This window comes from Podarcis tiliguerta (assembly GCF_965153285.1).
Source record: "Podarcis tiliguerta genome assembly, chromosome: 7".
Lineage (NCBI taxonomy): Eukaryota > Metazoa > Chordata > Lepidosauria > Squamata > Lacertidae > Podarcis > Podarcis tiliguerta.
In genome coordinates, this window is record NC_139540.1 from 38,406,734 (window position 1) to 38,426,125 (window position 19,392).

Sequence of the window (19,392 nt, forward strand, 5' to 3'; positions counted from 1 at the left end):
ATAGATAAAACTTTGAATGGGCTCGATTTTTTTTGTTCTCCCTTTTGATGCTAACTTTACGCCCCCCCTTTCTTCCAAGATCAACTCACCGTTAGTTTTGAGCAATTTATACACAACCTGTCCTTTGAAATGAAGGTCTTTCACCCTCAATTCAATTTCTAGGAGAAAAAAATACTTTTCCTGCTGCGTGTCTCACCCACCCACTCCGGTCATCCCCCCCCCCCCATACGTCAATGCTAGGGAATCCCACTAACCCAAGAAAGCAAAGCGCTCGGATATATGAGCTCTGAGCATCCTCTAATCTGGGCGACAATCTCATTTCACAAGTAGCGGAGGGGAGTCATCTCCATGAGTTTGAACCTGCGTCCTCAGGGAAAGGAAAAAAGTGGGGAGGAGGAAGTTTATCAGGAAAAGGAGGGGGGGAGACCCTAGTTGAGCCGAAGAAGAATGATTAAGAGAAGACTTCGTTGCCTTCCACCCACCTAAAGTCGATAGCACTCCAGCGGACTGGCTGAGGCGGAACTATATAAGCCAGGTGTATGGCAGCCAATTCCGACGGCTGCGACGCGACGCCCAGGACGCAGTTTTTACGGATCTCAGACCAGCCTCCAAGCGGGGAAGCCGCAGGACCGAAGAGGCAACTTTGGCACGGTAAAGTCCTTTCCTCGCCCCTGAATAGACTCATGACAGGCTTTAGGCAGGTCTCTCAACGTTGTTGTGAATGGACGGGGGCCCCTTGGGTACTACTGAGGGTTTTTGTCTACTAGTATATTTCTGCTTGAAATGAATCAGGGTGCCCTGAAATCGCTTTCCAGGCGATGCACCTGCCAAGGAGGAAGGTGAATGGAAGAAGTTTGCATTTGTGCAGACGCTACGACCACCGGGTGGGTGGGTGTTTCTGTGTTTTTCCCTCCGTTAGATATTTTTTTTCAAAGACAACACTGAACGAAAGGGAGTTGGAAGAGACAGAACCCAAAGAAGTAGGTTTGTGAATAACTGAATTAATATTCTCCCTCCCTTAATCCTCATTGTTCGCTATATTTGGAGAGCTTACTTAGGGGGATAAAGTACCGAGCTTGGGAGCCCGAGTCCCTTCGTGGTCGGGTTTCCAATCGCTTCTCTCTTTTTCCGAGGGGGTCTAAAACATGGGTGTCCTCGGGAAGGTAGCCCAGGGCCCCACTCAGCAGAATGGGCAGGGCTGGATTTAAAGCGGTAGAGGTATGGGTGGGTGTAGGCGTATGACCACCCAAATCAGAGCCTGAAGAAAAACCCCACCCTATAAAGACAGGTTACGAATCCAAATACTGTAGTTGCCGTCGATGATAGAGGCGGAGGGATATTAAACCTGCAATTTTGCGAACACTTCGACCAAGCCCCATTTTATTCCCTAGGGTTTATTTCCGAGTAAACAAGCATAGGATTGCGCTTAAAAAAAAAAAAAGGAACGAAGGAGGAATTTTCCAGAAGGGTTAAAATAAATAAATGAGAATATAGTATTTCGCGATGCAAAAGATTTTAACTGTGTTTGAGGGACAGACAAAGAGAGACTTTGGCTTCTGAATATAATTTTGGGTTAAGGGTGTAATTTCTTAATAGGTTTGAACAGAGATGCTTAAAAATCGAAATCAGGTTGCTGCTTCCAAGTCCTGGAGTTCGATTTTGAACCGCACCTCGGACGAATCCTCCATGTCCTGGGTGCCCATTCTAGAAAAGATGTCAAATTACAAATACTTTAAAATTGCCATATTCCAGGGTGGGGGAAATCAAAAAAACCCAATAAACTGGGGTAGAAAATCCAGGCGTTGTGCAGTGTTGAAAAAAACAAATAACTACCCCGCCCCATAGAATCACTTTCGAGGTGCGCGCAACGTTGGTGCAACGGCGCGCCTCGGAGATAGCTAACCCGAGCAATGTGTGTGTGGAGTCCCCTATTTGATCACAGACCTAAAGATCCGGGTAAGAGATAAGCAGCCACTCCTACAAATTCATTCACAAATTCTCCTTCGAGAGGGGGGAGTCGGGGGGAGCCCCCCGCACCCTACTTGGCACCCCCCCTGCTCAGAGTTAAAACCCGTCCGTCGAGCGCTTTAAAGCCCCAGGAGCGCTTGGGAAAGAAAGCCAGGCAAATCCCGCCTAAAGCCCCGCGGATCGCGAAATGCGTGGCCTGCTTAATGCCCTCCTCATAATCCGTGTCTATAAATGTGCCCTAAAGGGCTCCGGGGTCTAAAAGGGAAGCCGCGGCGGCGGCGGCGGCCTGATGGTGGGCGGGGTCGCGGCGGCGGCGGGACCAGCCCCAAGAGCCCCTCCCTCCTCCTCCCGCTCTGCCTGGTGTTCCTTCTCCTCCTCCCTTCACACGCCCCGGCACAGACCCGAGCGCGAAGCGAGCGTCCGGGCTGGCAACTGGCGAGGCCCCCGCTGGGAGCGCGCGCCTGGGGAGCTGGCCTGACACCCCTCGCAGCGGCCAAGCCGAGAGGAGCGAGGGCTCCAGCCTCTGGGAAGCAGCCGCCGCGCGGACGCCCTACTTTCTCTCCCCGGCGCGGCAACCGCGACACGTGCCTTTGGCGCGCCCGCAAGCAGCGGCGACCAACCCGCCGACCAGAGCGGGGCTCGGCGTGTTGTCCCTCCGCTCGAGCCCCAGGCTGCGCGGCCAGTGCCAGCCCCACGATGAGGCGGGAGCTGAGGGCGGGAAGGGGCAGCAGCAGCAGCAGCAGGAGCTAACCGCCGAGCGCTGCCTCCGCCGCCTCGCTCTCTTTCCCCTCAGGAGGCCGAGAGATGCAAGGGGCCAAGCCATGCCGCCGCCGCTACCACGCGCTGCCTGCCCTCTTCTTCTTCCTGCTCTTCACCTCAGGACGGGCGCCCAGAGCCGAGGGCGCCGCCGCCAAGAACAAGACCCGGGACCTCCAGAGCCCGGCGGCGGCGGACAGGAAGGCGCTGCTGGAACTCTTGCTCAAAGCCCTTCGCGAGAGGGGCAGCGGCCACAGCCGCCCTCAGCACCAGGCGCCTTTTCACCCCTTGGGGGCGGAACGGGTCATCGCTCGGCGCTACACGACCGGCGGCGCCCTTTACTCCTCCGCCTCGGTGGATCGAGAAGCCAGAGTGATCTCGTCGTCGTCCTCCTCCAGGGAGCGAGCGGGCGCGCAGGCACCCCGCTTCTTCACTTCTTCCAGGCATTCAGGTAAGCGGAGAACAGCCTAACCCCTAACGGGTCTCGCCCTTCCCGCCCCATCGCAGCTTGAGTCAGAGCTCCTTTGCAGGGGGCAGGGGAAAGAACACGACTGCCGCTGTCCATGTGCAAAGCGCCACCCCCACCCACCCAGTTGCTACTTGGGACTGAGATCTCAAGGCTTGGATTCCAGGTAAGCTTGAATGAGCCTCCGCCTTCCCTTGATGATGCGCGCCTCCTCAACGCGATGGTGCTACCTTCTGCTTTCCTCATCCCTAGTAGTTTCGCATAGTAAAGGAGAAGGCTTTAAAATAGGACCATCCCTGCTCACCGCTCTTACATTGATGCAGCGGTCATCGTTTGAACTCAGGACAGAAGGTTTACCCTCTGGTTTACTTTGACCTAATGACTTCAAAATGACTTTGAAATCAGTGCTGCTTTTAACTTTACTTCCAGATGACTGTTAGAAATAGGATCTGGTTGGTAAACAGCCAGGCTGACTTGGTGCTTCCCAAACATATTGCAAGTGGTAGCTGGGTTTTAGGCCATTTTAAAATGCAAATTAACCTGTTGCTTTGCTTACCGTCGCTCATGGTTTCGGTGTGTTCCCTTGCTGCTCCGGCTGTTCTGACAAGCCTTATTTCTCTGTCTGGCTCTCCACAGCCCTGGTTTTGTTGTGTCTAGTACAGAGCGTGGTGTTTGATCCCCAGCAGATCTCTCTAACTTTCCCTGCCTTGTCCTGAAAAGTTCCAGGCTCATTCACTTTCAGGCTCTCCAAGTGCCTATTGATCTGTTAATTGGTACAGGTCTTCTGAGGCTAAAACCTCAAGGCACCAGCCTTCCAGCTTTATGTACATAGCAGCCGGAGTTCCAGGAGAGTCTGCTGTTGTCTTTCGTTGTGGAGGCAAATAGACCCCAAAGAAATCCTTTTTGCAATCATAAAGGGAGAAGCAACACTGGCTCTTGGCATTTCTGTTCTCTGTGTTCCCTGGCAGAAGGCACCCATCTCCTGCACTGGCTTAGTTTTTAAAAGGTGGAGGTTTCTTTCATGTGTTCTCAGATCATAACCTGGCCCCTGGCATTTATTACTCCCATTTTGCTTCTGGCTCCACATTGATCAAGTTAAAAAATGTATCTGTTGTTTAGAAAGTGTGTGTTTCCACCCAACTATTCTGGTTACTCTTTTTAACACTGAGAAAGAGGCAAAGCCTTCCTAAACAACTACGTATAGTTAACATTTTTTAGGGGCAAAACACAGTTGACACCAACCCACCACATCCCTGGATTTTTAGACAGAGGAAGTGATTAAGTAAGTACTTAGTTTTAGTGGTGACTTTTGTCAAACTTTTCCATCTTGATAATTTCTTTTCTCTTTTAGTGCCTAAGTGGCTGGAAGTGGAGAGTGATGGTTTGCAAATAAGAGGCACAATGCACAGAATGCTAGGTGTACCCAAGTCCCACTAAAATACATCAAATGAAGGCAGTGGATTTGATCCAACGGACGGCTTGTGTAAACTGAAGGAGCTCCTGCTCACCAGACAAGGCTGTCCTTATTTTGGCTGGTCCTCCTCCAACTGTGACCACCCCATGTCTCATATCACACCATTCCTAAGGGTCTTTGGATGTCAGGATCGGGAGGCTGCAATGAGATGGAGGCAACAAACTCCATCTGGAGTTCATAGGACCCAGCATAGAATGATTTATGTGATTTTTTGCTTCAGTTCTGACTCATAGGAACATACATGAGTCTGTCTTTGGATTGTACCCGAAGACAATAGTCATTTTCTTTCCCAAGAGCTGCATCTACATGAGGACAAATCTGTGTGAGTTCAGTTGTACATTGTATAGTCGTTAATGCATAACTGATATATCTGGTCTGTACAATGCCTTTGGGAAGTTTTCTGTCAGATGCAAGCAAGTGAGCCATCTGCACTGTAGGCAAGGTGCTTTGGCTGTATAGTGGTACCTTGGGTTACAGATGCTTCAGGTTACAGACTCCGCTAACCCAGAATAGTACCTCGGATTAAGAACTTTGCTTCAGGATGAGAACAGAAATCATGCTCCGGCGGCACAGCAGCAGCGGGAGGCCCCATTAGCTAAAGTGGTGCTTCAGGTTAAGAACAGTTTCAGGTTAGAATGGATCTCCAGAACGAATCAAGTTCTTAACCCGAGGTCGCACTGATAGTAGAGGTGCAGCCACTGATGTAAATTAAAAAATGGATGCACATTTTAATTACATATACTTATTCCACTTTTTTTTTTCATTGCTAAAGTAATTTAATTATTGTTAAATTCCCAGATATGTTCAACAGGTACAGAAGAGGTTTTTCTTAAGTGATATAAAACTCATTAAAGTTTTTCTTTTCTGGAGATAAACTATAGAGAAGCTAATACAACTTACACTTTCATGGCCTTTTGCAGTTTACACAAAGATGGCTGAATTTGTATATTTTGCTAATACAGCAAAATATTTAAAATCTCATGATATTCTAAGATACCATGCTCACAAAAGCACATTTCCTTTCCCAGTAAGTCCAAGGCCTTCTGACACTGCTTTTACCATTATGCTTGACATGAAGCTGCTACTCAAGAGCCACAGCATTCAAGTAAAATTTGACAAATGTTAAGTAAGTTTAGTCATAAATTACCACTATCATCTGGTAGAATATTTTCTGCAAACACACACACAATCAATATCACAGAAATAGTTACGTCCAAATATGAAATTTTATATAACAACCTATCATTGAAGGAATGCTCAGTTTCAATTGCCAATAAATTGCTTTTTCTTTTTACTTATTCCACATTTTTAGTTGATTACATATTATCTACTCTGTATGCCTTTTAGTTTGTCCATTTTCTGATATAATATCAGGAAGATAATAAGAGACATAATCAGCTCATCGAGCTAAATTAGCATAAACATGGCATGAAGAAACTATGGATTTTGACAATTATTTGTGAGTTATTACAATTGAGATTAGAAGCCATTGTTTTTAAACAACTTCCATTATTTTATATGTGAAAATTTCAGGCTACAATGAGAAATTACAACAATTGGCCATTGATGAAGAACAATTCATTAGATCGTTGGGCTTTCTAGGAACTTTTTTCCATGGAAAACACAATACATTATGGTAATCTGTCCTTTTATGAACCAACAAAAAGACTTTAAAAAATAGTTATTTGCTGTGGAAATAGCTCACCCTTATTCCTCTGCACTCGGCTTCTGCTGCTGATTGAGTTTGGAGCCCTTTAGAATGCATTTTGAATTCTTGCTGGAGCAGTCAGTTCAACCACCATTTTCCTTTATCCCCATGTCTCCCAAAATGCCAGGAATACAGTCAGTGCAGTCTATGTTCTCAGTGGATCTGATAACCAAAGCGAGAACCTTATGGACAATTATCATGGCAGTCTGAATGGCATAAAAGTAGTTTTCAGTCCATTGGTACCACATTTCAAGAAAGCAAATTCAGCTATTAATATTTTATCCTAACATGGTTGGTGGAAGGGCACAACGCCCCTCCCCCACAAGATGTCAAATTCCATAAAATAACACAGAGGTGGATTTAGGGGCGCATGACTGGTTTTCTTGCACTGGGTGCGGAGCTTAGGGGGCACCACAACTATTTTGTAGAATGGAAAGCGGGAGGTGGGGGGATTTTGGCTTTTCACAGGGCATTGCTCAAATTTGAGGTCCCAAGGTCTGCCACTGGTTAACATATCTTAAAGTGATCATATTTTCACAGAGTAGTATCCAGTCTTGCAGCCTGTTGCACCCTGGTGCAAACTAGATTGTTTGAGGATCCTCCGGAGCAAATTTAGAGGGGGCATAGGAGGCTGCAGAGTGGAGGGGAAACTGCTGAGAATTGCCACTCTGGCTTTTTCTGCTGACAAATAACTTCCATTTGCAGACAGACAACATTGGACACCACCTATATGTACAGTATTACACTGGGTTTCTAATTTCATTCCATTTAACTTTAGAATTGTTCTGGAATGTTTACCAATCTCATGCTTTTATCTTCAAATAGCACACGTTCAACCTTTTTTTCTTTTGTTTTAAAGAAAGGACTACTTGGATATATAGTGTGTACTAGAAAAGTCTTCAGTCAAAGATTGTGAGTGGCATAAATCTGAAACCACTATTTTATTCTTTAATCAAAGTTTATATTGGAGCAGCTAAATGAACTCCTGTAATGTGACCTTTTCATGTACATCAGGGGCTCCCATTCAGGTGGTCCATGGCATGTCTTTGGATTTATGGCTGAAGACCACAAGTGGTGCATCCATTGCATTAAATATCTGTCCAGTATTGATTTTTAATTGTATTTTTATTGCTTCTTTTATTTCTTTTCTTTTATTGCAGTTTGAATTCCACAGAATTCAAAGGAGCAATATAAATAAAATAAAAAGCCACAATTTTGTTTGCTCATTGACCTCTCAGCTCCACCTTTCTAATTGGTCCTATGCATGAAATAGGTAGCATACCTGAGGAAGCTACAGCAGAGGCCCTGGATTTCAGTTTTCTACATATCAACCTAAATTTTGGTTCTAGAACCACATTTTATTTGTTCCTGTCATTGATGTTGACATGTGGAATGACTGCTGATGCCTCCCTAGCTTTATCTGCCAACCTATCTAGATGAATTATGATATCTGTTACCTTCATGCCAGGCATGCAGGAACATCATTGTGCCATCTCCATGGCCATGACAAATCCAGCTGTCTGTTTCCATTATAATCAGATCACTCACTATCAGTAGAACCTGGGTCCCTGGTGGCGGATTCCTGGCACAAGAGGATAGTTGTTTGTTCCCTCATGGATAGTTCCTCTCTGATTCTCATTCTCTGTGACAATAGAGTCCATGGTAATGAAATGCTTTTGGCATGTCTTTAAAGACCTCATCCACAAACTTCTCTGCCTCTCTGTTTCTCCAGGTTGACTACTTTGGCCTTAAGGGATCAAACTTGTTCCCTGAGAGGCAAGAATTCATTGCACTAATTACACTCTCAAGGCTTCTGTCCAGCAGGTACATGTGCCATTCTGTGCAACACACGTGATACAATGGCTTTTTGTTGTTCACTTTGTAATTTGTAATTTGTAATATTACATTTTTAATTGTAATATTAAAATGGGAAAGAGTGGAGTGTCCGTACCAGTCTCCTCACCCTGTTGCTAAACTCACACAGGTGCCCAATTTGCTTGTTTGTTTTTCTTTGATACTTTTTCTCAGTGGGTTTGAGGCATTTTCTCATCGGGGGCTTCCTCTCCTGCAGTTTATCTTGCTTGCATGATTCCTTGCCCATCTGCCCCACCCAATTGTATGACATACCTTATCGACAATATGCAAGAAAATCCTTTGTTTTCAAAAACAATAAAGAATCTTGTGGTACTTTAAAGACTAGCACATCTGGTATGAGATAACCTGGTATGGATGGGAGTGCAATTCATCATATGCAACACTTCATCACATATCTGATGAAGTGGACTCTCATTTATGAAATCTAGTGCTACAACAAATCTGTTAGTCTTTAACTGTATATAGTTTGTGGATTTACTATGCCATACTTCATTGCCCATTCCTGCCAACATGAATTCTAGCAAGCGTAGTATTTTTCATCCTCTTTATTCATTGACCAGAAGGTTTTTTAAAAACAAAAACAAAAAGTTCTTCTCACAGTAAGTTGAAGACATTTCCATTCCAAAGCAAAAAAGCCTTCTTGGTGTGCTTGGTTGATATTTCTGACTCTGGATGGAACTGCCTTCAGTTCACTCTGATAAGCTATCTCTTTTGCCACATTTCCTGTAAAAATGGTGGGCCCAGGCATGACCAGAGGTCTCGACTGCACAGAGCTGAAAAGTTGGGGAAAGCCCTCTGCTTTTGCAGAAATGCTCGGCTGCCATATCCTTCCCATCCCATCGCCCCTCATAAGTTTGGGGAAAATATAGTAAAGGAGATGATGATAGAAACTGGCAGATGAAAGAGCTGGTGGGTCTTGTCATGCATTGGAGAATTTTTATCATAAGCTGAATACTTTTCTAAGCATTCTCAAGGCTTGGGGAAAACCCAAACCAATTCTGAATTGAAATGATTAATTGCATGCAGACGCCCCACCAATGATTAAGAATTGTAAAGCAGGGTGTATTCTGAAGTTTGCTATTCTGTGAAACATACAATTGGTAGTGTATAGTTATACTTCTTAGGTTCCTTAGTTACTCTTTATTTTCCCTGATGACTCTCTTAAATTAATAGCCCTAAAACCACAGAGGTGGTTTCTACTTGATAGAAACTGTGAGAAGGTAATCACATGCTTTAGAAAAAGGAGCACAAATGTATATTCTTTTGATGCTTGAATCACAGCACCTGTTGTTTTTCTTGAATTCCCATAGTATGAGTCTTATTAAATAGTTATTGAGTTGCTTCTTGCTTTGATTTCCCTTACTATGACTGAGACCTAATTTATTTGCCCTACTTTTATAATGTCAGTTTCGAACTGTGGGGCTGACATGCTATCCCTCATTTCACTGGCAAACATCCCAGTCCAGCAAAATATACTACAAGCAAGCATAGCAGATACTAATTGGACTAATGGCTTCAAACTAAATCTCTCACAGTTCAGTTCCTAAATAAGCAACTGACCCAATATGTGTAGGTTTCTTGCTGATAGAAGGTTTTAAATTGAGAGAAAACATAACATTTTTCATCATCTGATATGCTGGACAGTGGTTTGCATAAATAAATGCATCAATCATCCTTTATTTCTCTTGCCTTTCTGACTCTGCTCTAACTTCGTTTGTTGTTATTTTTGCCTCCTCTGTGTCTCATATCCTCAGGGGTAGCTTGGGGGGCATGGGAAGCTGCAATGAGTTGGGGAAACAGCAAAAAACTAGGAGCCCCACCTTGCACAAGCAGAAATGCTTAGTGCTTACTCAAAGCCACCACTGGATACAACCCAATAATAGTAGTCTTAACAATAATATGAAACATTTGGACCATAAGGTCCGTTGCTCAAATTACAAGGGAACCAGAAGGAGCTTGGGTCACTTAACTTTTGTGGAGACTTCTTTAGTTACCATTCACTATTTATGGGGTGGGTGGTTGATGATTTGATTAACATTGGAATAAGCAATAACCACTGAGTGCAAATGCACCTGCACTGGATACTAGAGTCTCAAGGCAGAGAAAATGAAACAGATGCAGAACAAAGTGTTATTAAATGTCACATACAATTTTGGACACTGGGTGCCAGTGACTACATCAAAAGATACAGTGATAACGGGGGGGAGGGGGGGAGGATAGATTCAGACAGTAATATTTGCCTTTGAAACAGGAGATATAATCAGAGCAGTAGCCAGATATGCATTCATGGATTGCACTCCCTCACTTGGATTTGATGCAAAGGAAAGACAAGTATTGGAGTCATAGAATTGTGATCATCCCATACTTCACTCTCCCTCTGCCCCACTGATTTCATGCAGATGAGAGATGGGTAATCATTTGGGTACATGAGCAACATCCTTATCAAGATCTGCCTCCTAGGTCAAATTTGATAAGTGTTTAGTGTCTTTCTGGCATCTGTATCAGGGGACAAGGGAGGCGTGTACCTTTGGGGGTGAAGACAAACTGTTGGAAGGTTGAAGTCCCTGCTGTGGCTGTAGAGGCTGATACGGAAAAGACATGTTTTGTTGCTGGTGGGGCAGATGATGGCGTCCGGTTGTGCTGCTACAGATGCCTCATGGTATTTCTTCACTCTGCACTCTTCCCAGTGGTCATACACTGTGGTTTTCAAGCCTCCCTGCACTGCCATTTAAATTTTTCAGTTGCAAAGGCTTAGAAAGGAAGTGGAGGGAACCAAAGTCTCCCCGTGCTTCCATTTCAAGCCTCCAGAATCAGGAACTCATAGGGAGTGGAGAAACTTGTAGAAGACTTAAAAATAGCCCCTATGGTCTCATTTGAGCCTCCAGAGGCTCAAACAGGAGTATAGGGGCTACATTACTTTGTGGAAGCCTCTTTAAAGCATCTGTCACATGCAAGGTGCTTCAAAGGGTGTGTTTGCACAGGGCTTTTATCCTCGCTCAGTGGATGACAGCCTGTGCAGGATTAAATCCTGTCCTTCTGCCAAACATCTGAGCATGGGTTCAGAAAAAAGGTCTCACAAGCCCAATTGGATCCCCTGGTGAGCCAACAGTGGCCCATGGGCTAGAGGTTCTCAACCTCAGTGTACATGTTAAAAGGCATGGGGGACAAAATTGAAGCTAAAAAGTCTACTCTCATGGAAAGGATGAAAAAATTGATTATTACCACCACCACCACCACTGCTACTACTACTACTATTAATTGCTTATACCCCTCCCACCCAACTGGGATGCCCCAGCTGCTCTGGGCAGCTTCCAACATAACATAAGCACAGTGAGACATCAAACATTACAAACTTTCTAATACAGGGAGTAAGGGACGCGGGTGGCGCTGTGGGTTAAACCACAGAGCCTAGGACTTGCCGATCAGAAGGTCGGCGGTTCGAATCCCTGCGACGGGGTGAGCTCCCGTTGCTTGGTCCCAGGTCCTGTCAACCTAGCAGTTCGAAAGCACATCAAAGTACAAGTAGATAAATAGGTACCGCTCGGGCAGGAAGGTAAACAGCGTTTCCGTGCCCTGCTCTGGTTCGTAAGAAGCGGCTTAGTCATATTGGCCACATGACCCAGAAGCTATATGCCGGCTCCCTCGGCCAATAAAGTTAGATGAGTGCCGCAACCCCAGAGTCGGTCATGACTGGACCTAATGGTCAGGGGTCCCTTTACCTAATACAGGGAGTAAGTAACCTGGGAAAAAGTACAATAAAACCTGGCAGGAAATAGAGATGTGCTTTGGATATGGATGAATTCCAAGCCAAGGCAGGGTGCTTCTGAGAGATTTTGAGTTTGTCTGAGATGAAGCAGGATGTGTGCAAAGCTGCATAAGTCAAAGCAGGGACCCTTGAAATGCCCTGTTGTGCCTCAGCAAGCCATACATAAAAAGCAATTAGTAAATGTCTCCAAGCTTACCATATAAGGGAAAGACCAAGCTATGGAGGGAGGAGGGAAAGGGAGCAGCTTTGCAAAATTAAAAGACTTGTCTCTAGCTTAAGAAAAATTACAGGCTCAAGAAGGTGGAATTAGCTTGTAATCAGAGGGAATGATTTTGCCCACTCCAGAATCACCTATACAGCCTGCCTAGCACAAATGCCCTGGGTCTTATCTGTCTGCAGTTTGGCAAGTGTCTTACTCTAGGGTATCTCTCCCTATCTCTTCAATTTTCAGACCAATTGCCCACAAAATACTATGGGAGTTTAAGATATTCCTCTTTATAAATCCAGAAACTATAATGGCTGCAATTTCAGGAAAATTACTACAGTTATCCATCTAAAATTTGTCAGGATTCATGTGCTCAGAAGATGTGACTTTGCCTGCAAATTTCATCCAATTCTATCCTAAAATAAAATTATCATATGGGAATTTTCTTTTTTTAAAAAAATAAAAAATTAAATGTGCCTAGCACAGATATCCCTATACTCATTTGTCTGTAATTTGGTAAGCTTTATCTGGGTGGGTGAAAATATAAGAGCTTGACATTGCTATTGAATTCTGGAAAAGTTACAGATATTCTTGGATTTGCCAGTAGTGAATGGAGGTGGGTGTGGAGAGAAATGAAGTAGACATAGACTGAACTTGAGTCAAAATCAAGTGGCTAACAAAACACCACAGGCCAAGGTGGACTGTTTCCCAACACACCAATGTGAGATCTGAATTTTGTGATCAGTGTGTAGCCCATGGACAAATAATTTTGAAGGGCAAGGCATGCTTTTTACAATACATGGAAATTAATTAGACCCAATCAATATGTAGGGAAATAAGTGATGGACTGATGAACAATTTCATACCAGATTTGCGGTTGAACAGAGGCCCTTGCTATTGAACATTTACTTTCAGGTCATCAGTTTGAATAAATCTATCTTAGAAGACGGCCTATGAACAAACTGTTGAATGAGCAAAATCAAAACATTGATTTTACTCAGTGCTTTAGATATGAACAAACATGTAAGAGTGACAGGCCTCTCTGCCTTAAGGCATTTTAATCTGATTAAGAGAATGGCAATAAACAAAGAATAGAAAATGATCAAACAGAATAAGGGTTGTATCAGCACGAGGCCACCCTTATGTTTTTGGTGACTGTATCTACTGATGTATGTTTATCAGTGATGGCATTCTTGCAACACATTCAATTAAGTTTGGAATGAAATAAGCAGCAATGTAGATGATTGTGTTAGAAAGCTTTCTAGAAAAGGAATAATATAGGGATGGATTTAAGGGACTAAATTATTTTGAGAGGATGATAAACACCTGGTTTAAATGTACAGTAACATGTTATTAAACTGAGCTACACATGAGACATGTGCCTGTGCAATCCATTCCCGCACTGCCTGTACCCTTCTCTCCATGCCATGATTTAAGGCTTGTTCAGATAATAAGTAATGGCCTTCTGTTATGATCAAACTGGGCCAACTAGAAACTGACACCAGCTCATGTTGAGGATCTAGGAGTCTTGGTTGACCACAAACTTGACATGAGCCAACAGTGTGACGCGGCAGCTAAAAAAGCCAATGCAACTCTGGGCTGCATCAATAGGAGTATAGCATCTAGATCAAGGGAAGTAATAGTGCCACTGTATTCTGCTCTGGTCAGACCTCACCTGGAGTACTGTGTCCAGTTCTGGGCACCACAGTTCAAGAAGGACACTGACAAACCAGAACGTGTCCAGAGGAGGGCAACCAAAATGGTCAAAGGCCTGGAAATGATGCCTTATGAGGAACGGCTAAGGGAGCTGGGCCTGTTTAGCCTGGAGAAGAGGAGGTTAAGGGGTGATATGATAGCCATGTTCAAATATATAAAAGGATGTCACATAGAGGAGGGAGAAAGGTTGTTTTCTGCTGCTCCAGAGAAGCGGACACGGAGCAATGGATCCAAACTACAAGAAAGAAGATTCCACCTAAACATTAGGAAGAACTTCCTAACAGTAAGAGCTGTTCGACAGTGGAATTTGCTGCCAAGGAGTGTGGTGGGGTCTCCTTCTTTGGAGGTCTTTAAGCAGAGGCTTGACAACCATATGTCAGGAGTGCTCTGATGGTGTTTCCTGCTTGGCAGGGGGTTGGACTCGATGGCCCTTGTGGTCTCTTCCAACTCTATGATTCTATGTTTTCAAAGACTGGTTTGATCTAAACCTGGCAACCATGGTTGCATGGCGAGTTCCCCCCTCCCCTCTCATAAATAAAGACACGAGACACAAGAATTCGAGTTAATGGGTCAAATTAGGCCACAACTTTATTGATTACAGGAATTGAGCGGTATTGGCTTAGGCATTGGTCCTAACAACTAACCGGCTTCAGCCCGCTTGCTTGAAGACTGGTGAGGGTTAACCACCAGTAGGGGGAGTCCCAAATAGCGGGTGAGTCCTAAGCATTTAGAGCAAAAGCAAAACAAATAAAAACTGTTTAGTGTTCATACTAGATGGTTATTAATCAAGATGCTCCTAAAACAAAGGCCTTCTATGAAAAAGCTGTTTCCCCCCTCCTTTGGAAGGAAGGGTGGGATGTAAATTGAATTAATAAATTTGGGCAGTAGTCAACTAAGTTTAACTCAGAGTTGACCCATTGGAATGAATGAAAATGTCTAAGCCCATTAATTTCAGTGGGTCTATTCTGAGTAAAAGTTAGTGGTTTGGAAATGTGAAAAAATGCATACTTTTGTCATGTCATAGCAAAAAAGTAAAAGGAAAAATAACAATAAAAAAGCAACAACTATAATACGGATATGTAAACTGTGGATGTCGTTCTGCGAACTTTGAAAAAGGTTTTTATCACTTTACTAAATCAGATTTCTGAATTGGAAGCATTTATTTGTAGACCAGGGGTCACCAACATTTTTGGACCAGTGAATGCTTGGTCTTTAGCTCTGTCATAATAGAAGACATACGTGAACCTCTTAACAATGTTTTTACATTTGCCTTCTTGGGGATTGGGAGAGCAGGTCTTTAACACCCACCTACACCTATTGTGTAGTAGTATTTGCAGAAAATCATCTATAAGGGACTACCTAATCGTAGACAAAACCATCACAGGAAAGATGCATCCTAGTTGCTAGGGGGAAAGGAAGGGCAAAGTGGAGATTCTAAGCACTAGAAAATAAGACAGATTCAGGAAAAGTGCACTAAAAGGGAGGGGAAAGCATAGGACCCTAGGGATTACTATTGCCTGGTGTCCAAACAACTAACTTCATTTACGGCTCTGACTTCACTTACTGGCTAAGAACACTAACAAGCAGAAGCAGCAAGTCTAGTTCATTTCACAGAAATTGCTTAGAAGGGTACCTGTAAATTGTTCTCCATGACTTTCCTTCAAGGAGGGCTAGAGACTTGCTTTCTCTTTTAAATGAAAGTTCAGAGTTTGGAGTCCTTTCTGGGATGCCAATGATGGTTTTCATGAGTGCAGTGAATGTCACTGGATTGGTGTCACCTGATGCATACATTTTCTGGCTGCTTCCCTTCATATTCCTGCCCAGTCAGCTTAAGTTTTACATCTATTCCTAAACCACTAACCACAGGGAAGGAAAAATAAATTTAAATGTACGTCCACATGGAGAATTTCTGGTAGATGCAAAATAGCATGCTGGGGGGAAAGGCTCTATCATAGCCTATCTTTCTAAATGATAGTATATACAGGGAGTTCAGACATTCAGTCCCTCACCTTCATCTCTATTGTATCACAAACTGGTTCATAAGTGCAAATCAATGCTTTCTAATGCAGATAGGCTTCAAGGAACTCTTTGATATTTTTAACCACAGAAGTGCAGCTGTAATCCCTCCTAATTCATTCTATAGTGCTACAAACAATTATTATTGTTATTATTAGTAGTAGTAATCAGCTTTAATAATAATATCAGTGGGTATTATAATATATGCTCATAGTTTGAGCATATTCACTGTTACCAACCAAGCCTGCATGACCTCCGGATCATACATGTACACATATATCACTGTGGAGTTGATATTTCAAGGTTTTAGGCTGCTAACTAGAGCATGTCACAGGGAAGCAGAGCTATAATTTTATTACCTTTGGATTCAAAGGTTGAAACACTCTTCAAAAGAGAGAAGTATAAGTTTCCTCCATTTCACAGTGCCCAAGAGTCTGGAGTCAGTTCTGTATGTCTGGAACAGTGAATCACGAATCCCTGAATGTAGGACACGGCATACCTTTCTGTGCTTGCAAACTGTGTGTCAATCAGAATTTCTTAGGTTCTTATAGCTATGATTGGGGGGTGGGAAAGGAGGTACCAAATGGCAAGCCTTTGTAGGTCATCCTCAAGACATGCACAGCTCAGCATGGGCTACTCTGAAGAGTCCTCAAAATATAACTTTAGAAACTAACAAGTATGCCTAGAGTGAGAACACAGTTCTCTATCTTGTTTACCTGTATGAAAACAACACAGAGGGTGTTCTACACATAGAGAGCAGCAAGATGGAAAGAAAGAAAGTAAGAAGACTAAACAGCAGACAACGTGTCTGTTGTACCAGGGGAAATAAAGTAATGGAGGGATAAAAGAAACATTTAAATCAGTTTGAATAGTCCATTAAAATTAACAGCTAAATATTGGATTAAGGGACGCGGGTGGCGCTGTGGGTTAAACCACAGAGCCTAGGACTTTCCAATCAGAAGGTTGGCGGTTCGAATCCCTGTGACGGGGTGAGCTCCCATTGCTTGGTCCCTGCTCCTGCCAACCTAGCAGTTCGAAAGCACGACAAAGTGCAAGTAGATAAATAGGAACCGCTCTGGCGGGAAGGTAAACGCCGTTTCCGTGCACTGCTCTGGTTCGCCAGAAGCAGCTTAGTCATGCTGGCCACATGACCCGGAAGCTGTACGTGGGCTCCCTCGACCAATAAAAGCTAGATGAGCGCCGCAACTCCAGAGTCGGCCACGACTGGACCTGTTGGTCAGGGGTCCATTTACCTTTACCTTAAACATTGGATAGAGCAAAGGTGCAATCATATACACACTTGCATAGAATTCAGATGACTTCTCAGTAAACATGCATAGGATTGTGATGGGTGTGGGCTGTTTCACCACCGTAGTAGGATAATATAGAGGGGAATGGAAAGCTGGAGATATTAGCTTAAGGTTAACATATACTGTATAAACTTGGATCATTGGCTGATGTACCCAAAGTGCTAACTATATTGACTGGTGAGAGCTTTGAAAGCTCTTTCTCAGCCCTGCTGTCTGAAATAACTCTAGAAGCTTGGACTTTATGAATGGAAAACTTGCACTCAGCTAGTCAGCTGCAAGAAATGTGTGTGGATGTTTTCGTCCTGGATTGGTGCAGTAAGGAAAAGAGGAAGCAAAGACAGAATTTTTATAAATGGCAGCACAGAACATGATCATCAAAACAACAAGATGTTAACCTATAGGGACAAGGGAGGAAGCCTACAGAGGCAGAAAAGGAATTTGGTTGAACTGGACTGCACAATGTCTGGCTGAAAGGCATGTTTTTGATACGTAGCCAGGCAAATGAATGAATGTACACTGATTGATGTGGACCATTTATTCTTAGAAATATTCATTACTAATTTGAGTAACAATTGCTTGCCAAAGGAAAAGTATCTCTGCTGTGTTGTTAATAATATTTAGGGCTAAAGTTTCCACTGCTGCCTGTCAAATATTTTCACGTAGGCACAATCCAACACGGACTCAGTCAAGAGGCTTCAGGATAATTATATGTAGGATGCTAAATATGTTCATTAGGCTTGAACTGAAAGCATATGTGGTACTTTTTGCAAACACTTCTTATTTTTAGGGTTTCAAGGCAACAACCCTAGAGAGACAGGCATTCAGAATAAAGACAATGTGAGGGGAAATTGTCTTAGGTTGCCATAAGTGCATCCTGGGATCTTTTTTGGAGGGAGGGGTTGTTTAAATAGCAGGCACTTTTTATTTTTATGTGCCTATTGGGGAAAGCATTTAGAAACTTGACCCTGTGACCATTCATCCCTCCTGCCAAAGAAATATCAGTCATGTGCCTCCCCTCCTACTGCAAGGTCTTTTATTCCGCCTTTCAGGAAACAATAGTATTATGCATTTTCAAACTCCCTGAATACCTAAATGCTAATCATTCACTGAAGTTTGTACTACTAAAAAGTGTTGTGAATGTCAGCTTAACTTGATTTCTAACTTAAGCTTCCTATCATGTGTGACTGTTCTACAACCCCCCCACATATGGATTACTTCATGGCTTAGGGCTGTAATTATCTGCTTGAGCCTCCAGCTGCTTGTCCCACAATCAAGCAAATTAAATCATTACAAATCCAATATACCTTACTATGCTGATCCTACTAAGTTGCTGAGAACCTATATAAAGCATTGTGCAATCCTACACAATCTTGTTCTCATCTTAAGTGGTGTCTCTATATTCCCAAATGTTTTACAAAAGAATAAAATATTTCTCTAACAGTTGCATTTATTTCAGAATAATGTTGTTCAAAAGACCAAATAGCCATTAAACAAATGTTTGTAGCCATCAAACAAATGGCTTTTTCCATTCTTTTAATCAAGCAATGTGCTTCAGAATATAACATCTTCAAAATATATATTTAATATTAAGTAGCACATTTGTAGAATATGGTAAAACTCATGGTGTACAATTGACCGAGAAATGCTGCTGAGAAAGTCCAAATGAAATTACAGTGGTACCTCAGGTTAAGAACTTAATTCATTCTGGAGGTCCGTTCTTAACCTGAAACTGTTCTTAACCTGAGGTACCACTTTAGCTAATGGGGCCTCCTGCTGCCGCTGCGCTGCCACTGCACAATTTCTGTTCTCATCCTGAAGCAATGGTACTATTTCTGGGTTAGCGGAGCCCGTAACCTGAAGCGTCTGTAACCCGAGGTACCGCTGTAATAGGAGTACTGCAAAGATTTCAGGCTTAGTCTTCCAAGTTCTGCACTCGCACAAGTTCCAAGAAAAATGAGGAAAGATTGGATAAATACCCAGGGTCTCTTATGCTGTGGAAGTGATCTATACACAATGAACTGCTGCTAGCTTCTGCTGCTTGGTGAATGGAAGCTGCTGGCCCTGACTTGCAGAAACCTGTAGGTGGACCAGAATGATTTGACCCATCCTATAACCTCTAATGGTTATTTTGT

The 19,392-nt window shown here is 43.4% G+C and overlaps 1 protein-coding gene across 1 annotated transcript in view; it reads left to right on the forward strand.

The window, feature by feature from the left end:
- The first annotated feature begins 355 nt into the window (after positions 1–355).
- Positions 356–19,392, forward strand: part of ALKAL1 (ALK and LTK ligand 1) — a 33,381-nt gene continuing 14,344 nt past the window's right edge. The window contains exons 1-2 of the mRNA XM_083451424.1: positions 356–651; positions 2,762–3,175. Of these exons, the coding sequence (XP_083307550.1) occupies positions 540–651; positions 2,762–3,175 (526 nt within the window). The 5' untranslated portion in view covers positions 356–539. The remainder of the gene's footprint in view (positions 652–2,761; positions 3,176–19,392) is intronic.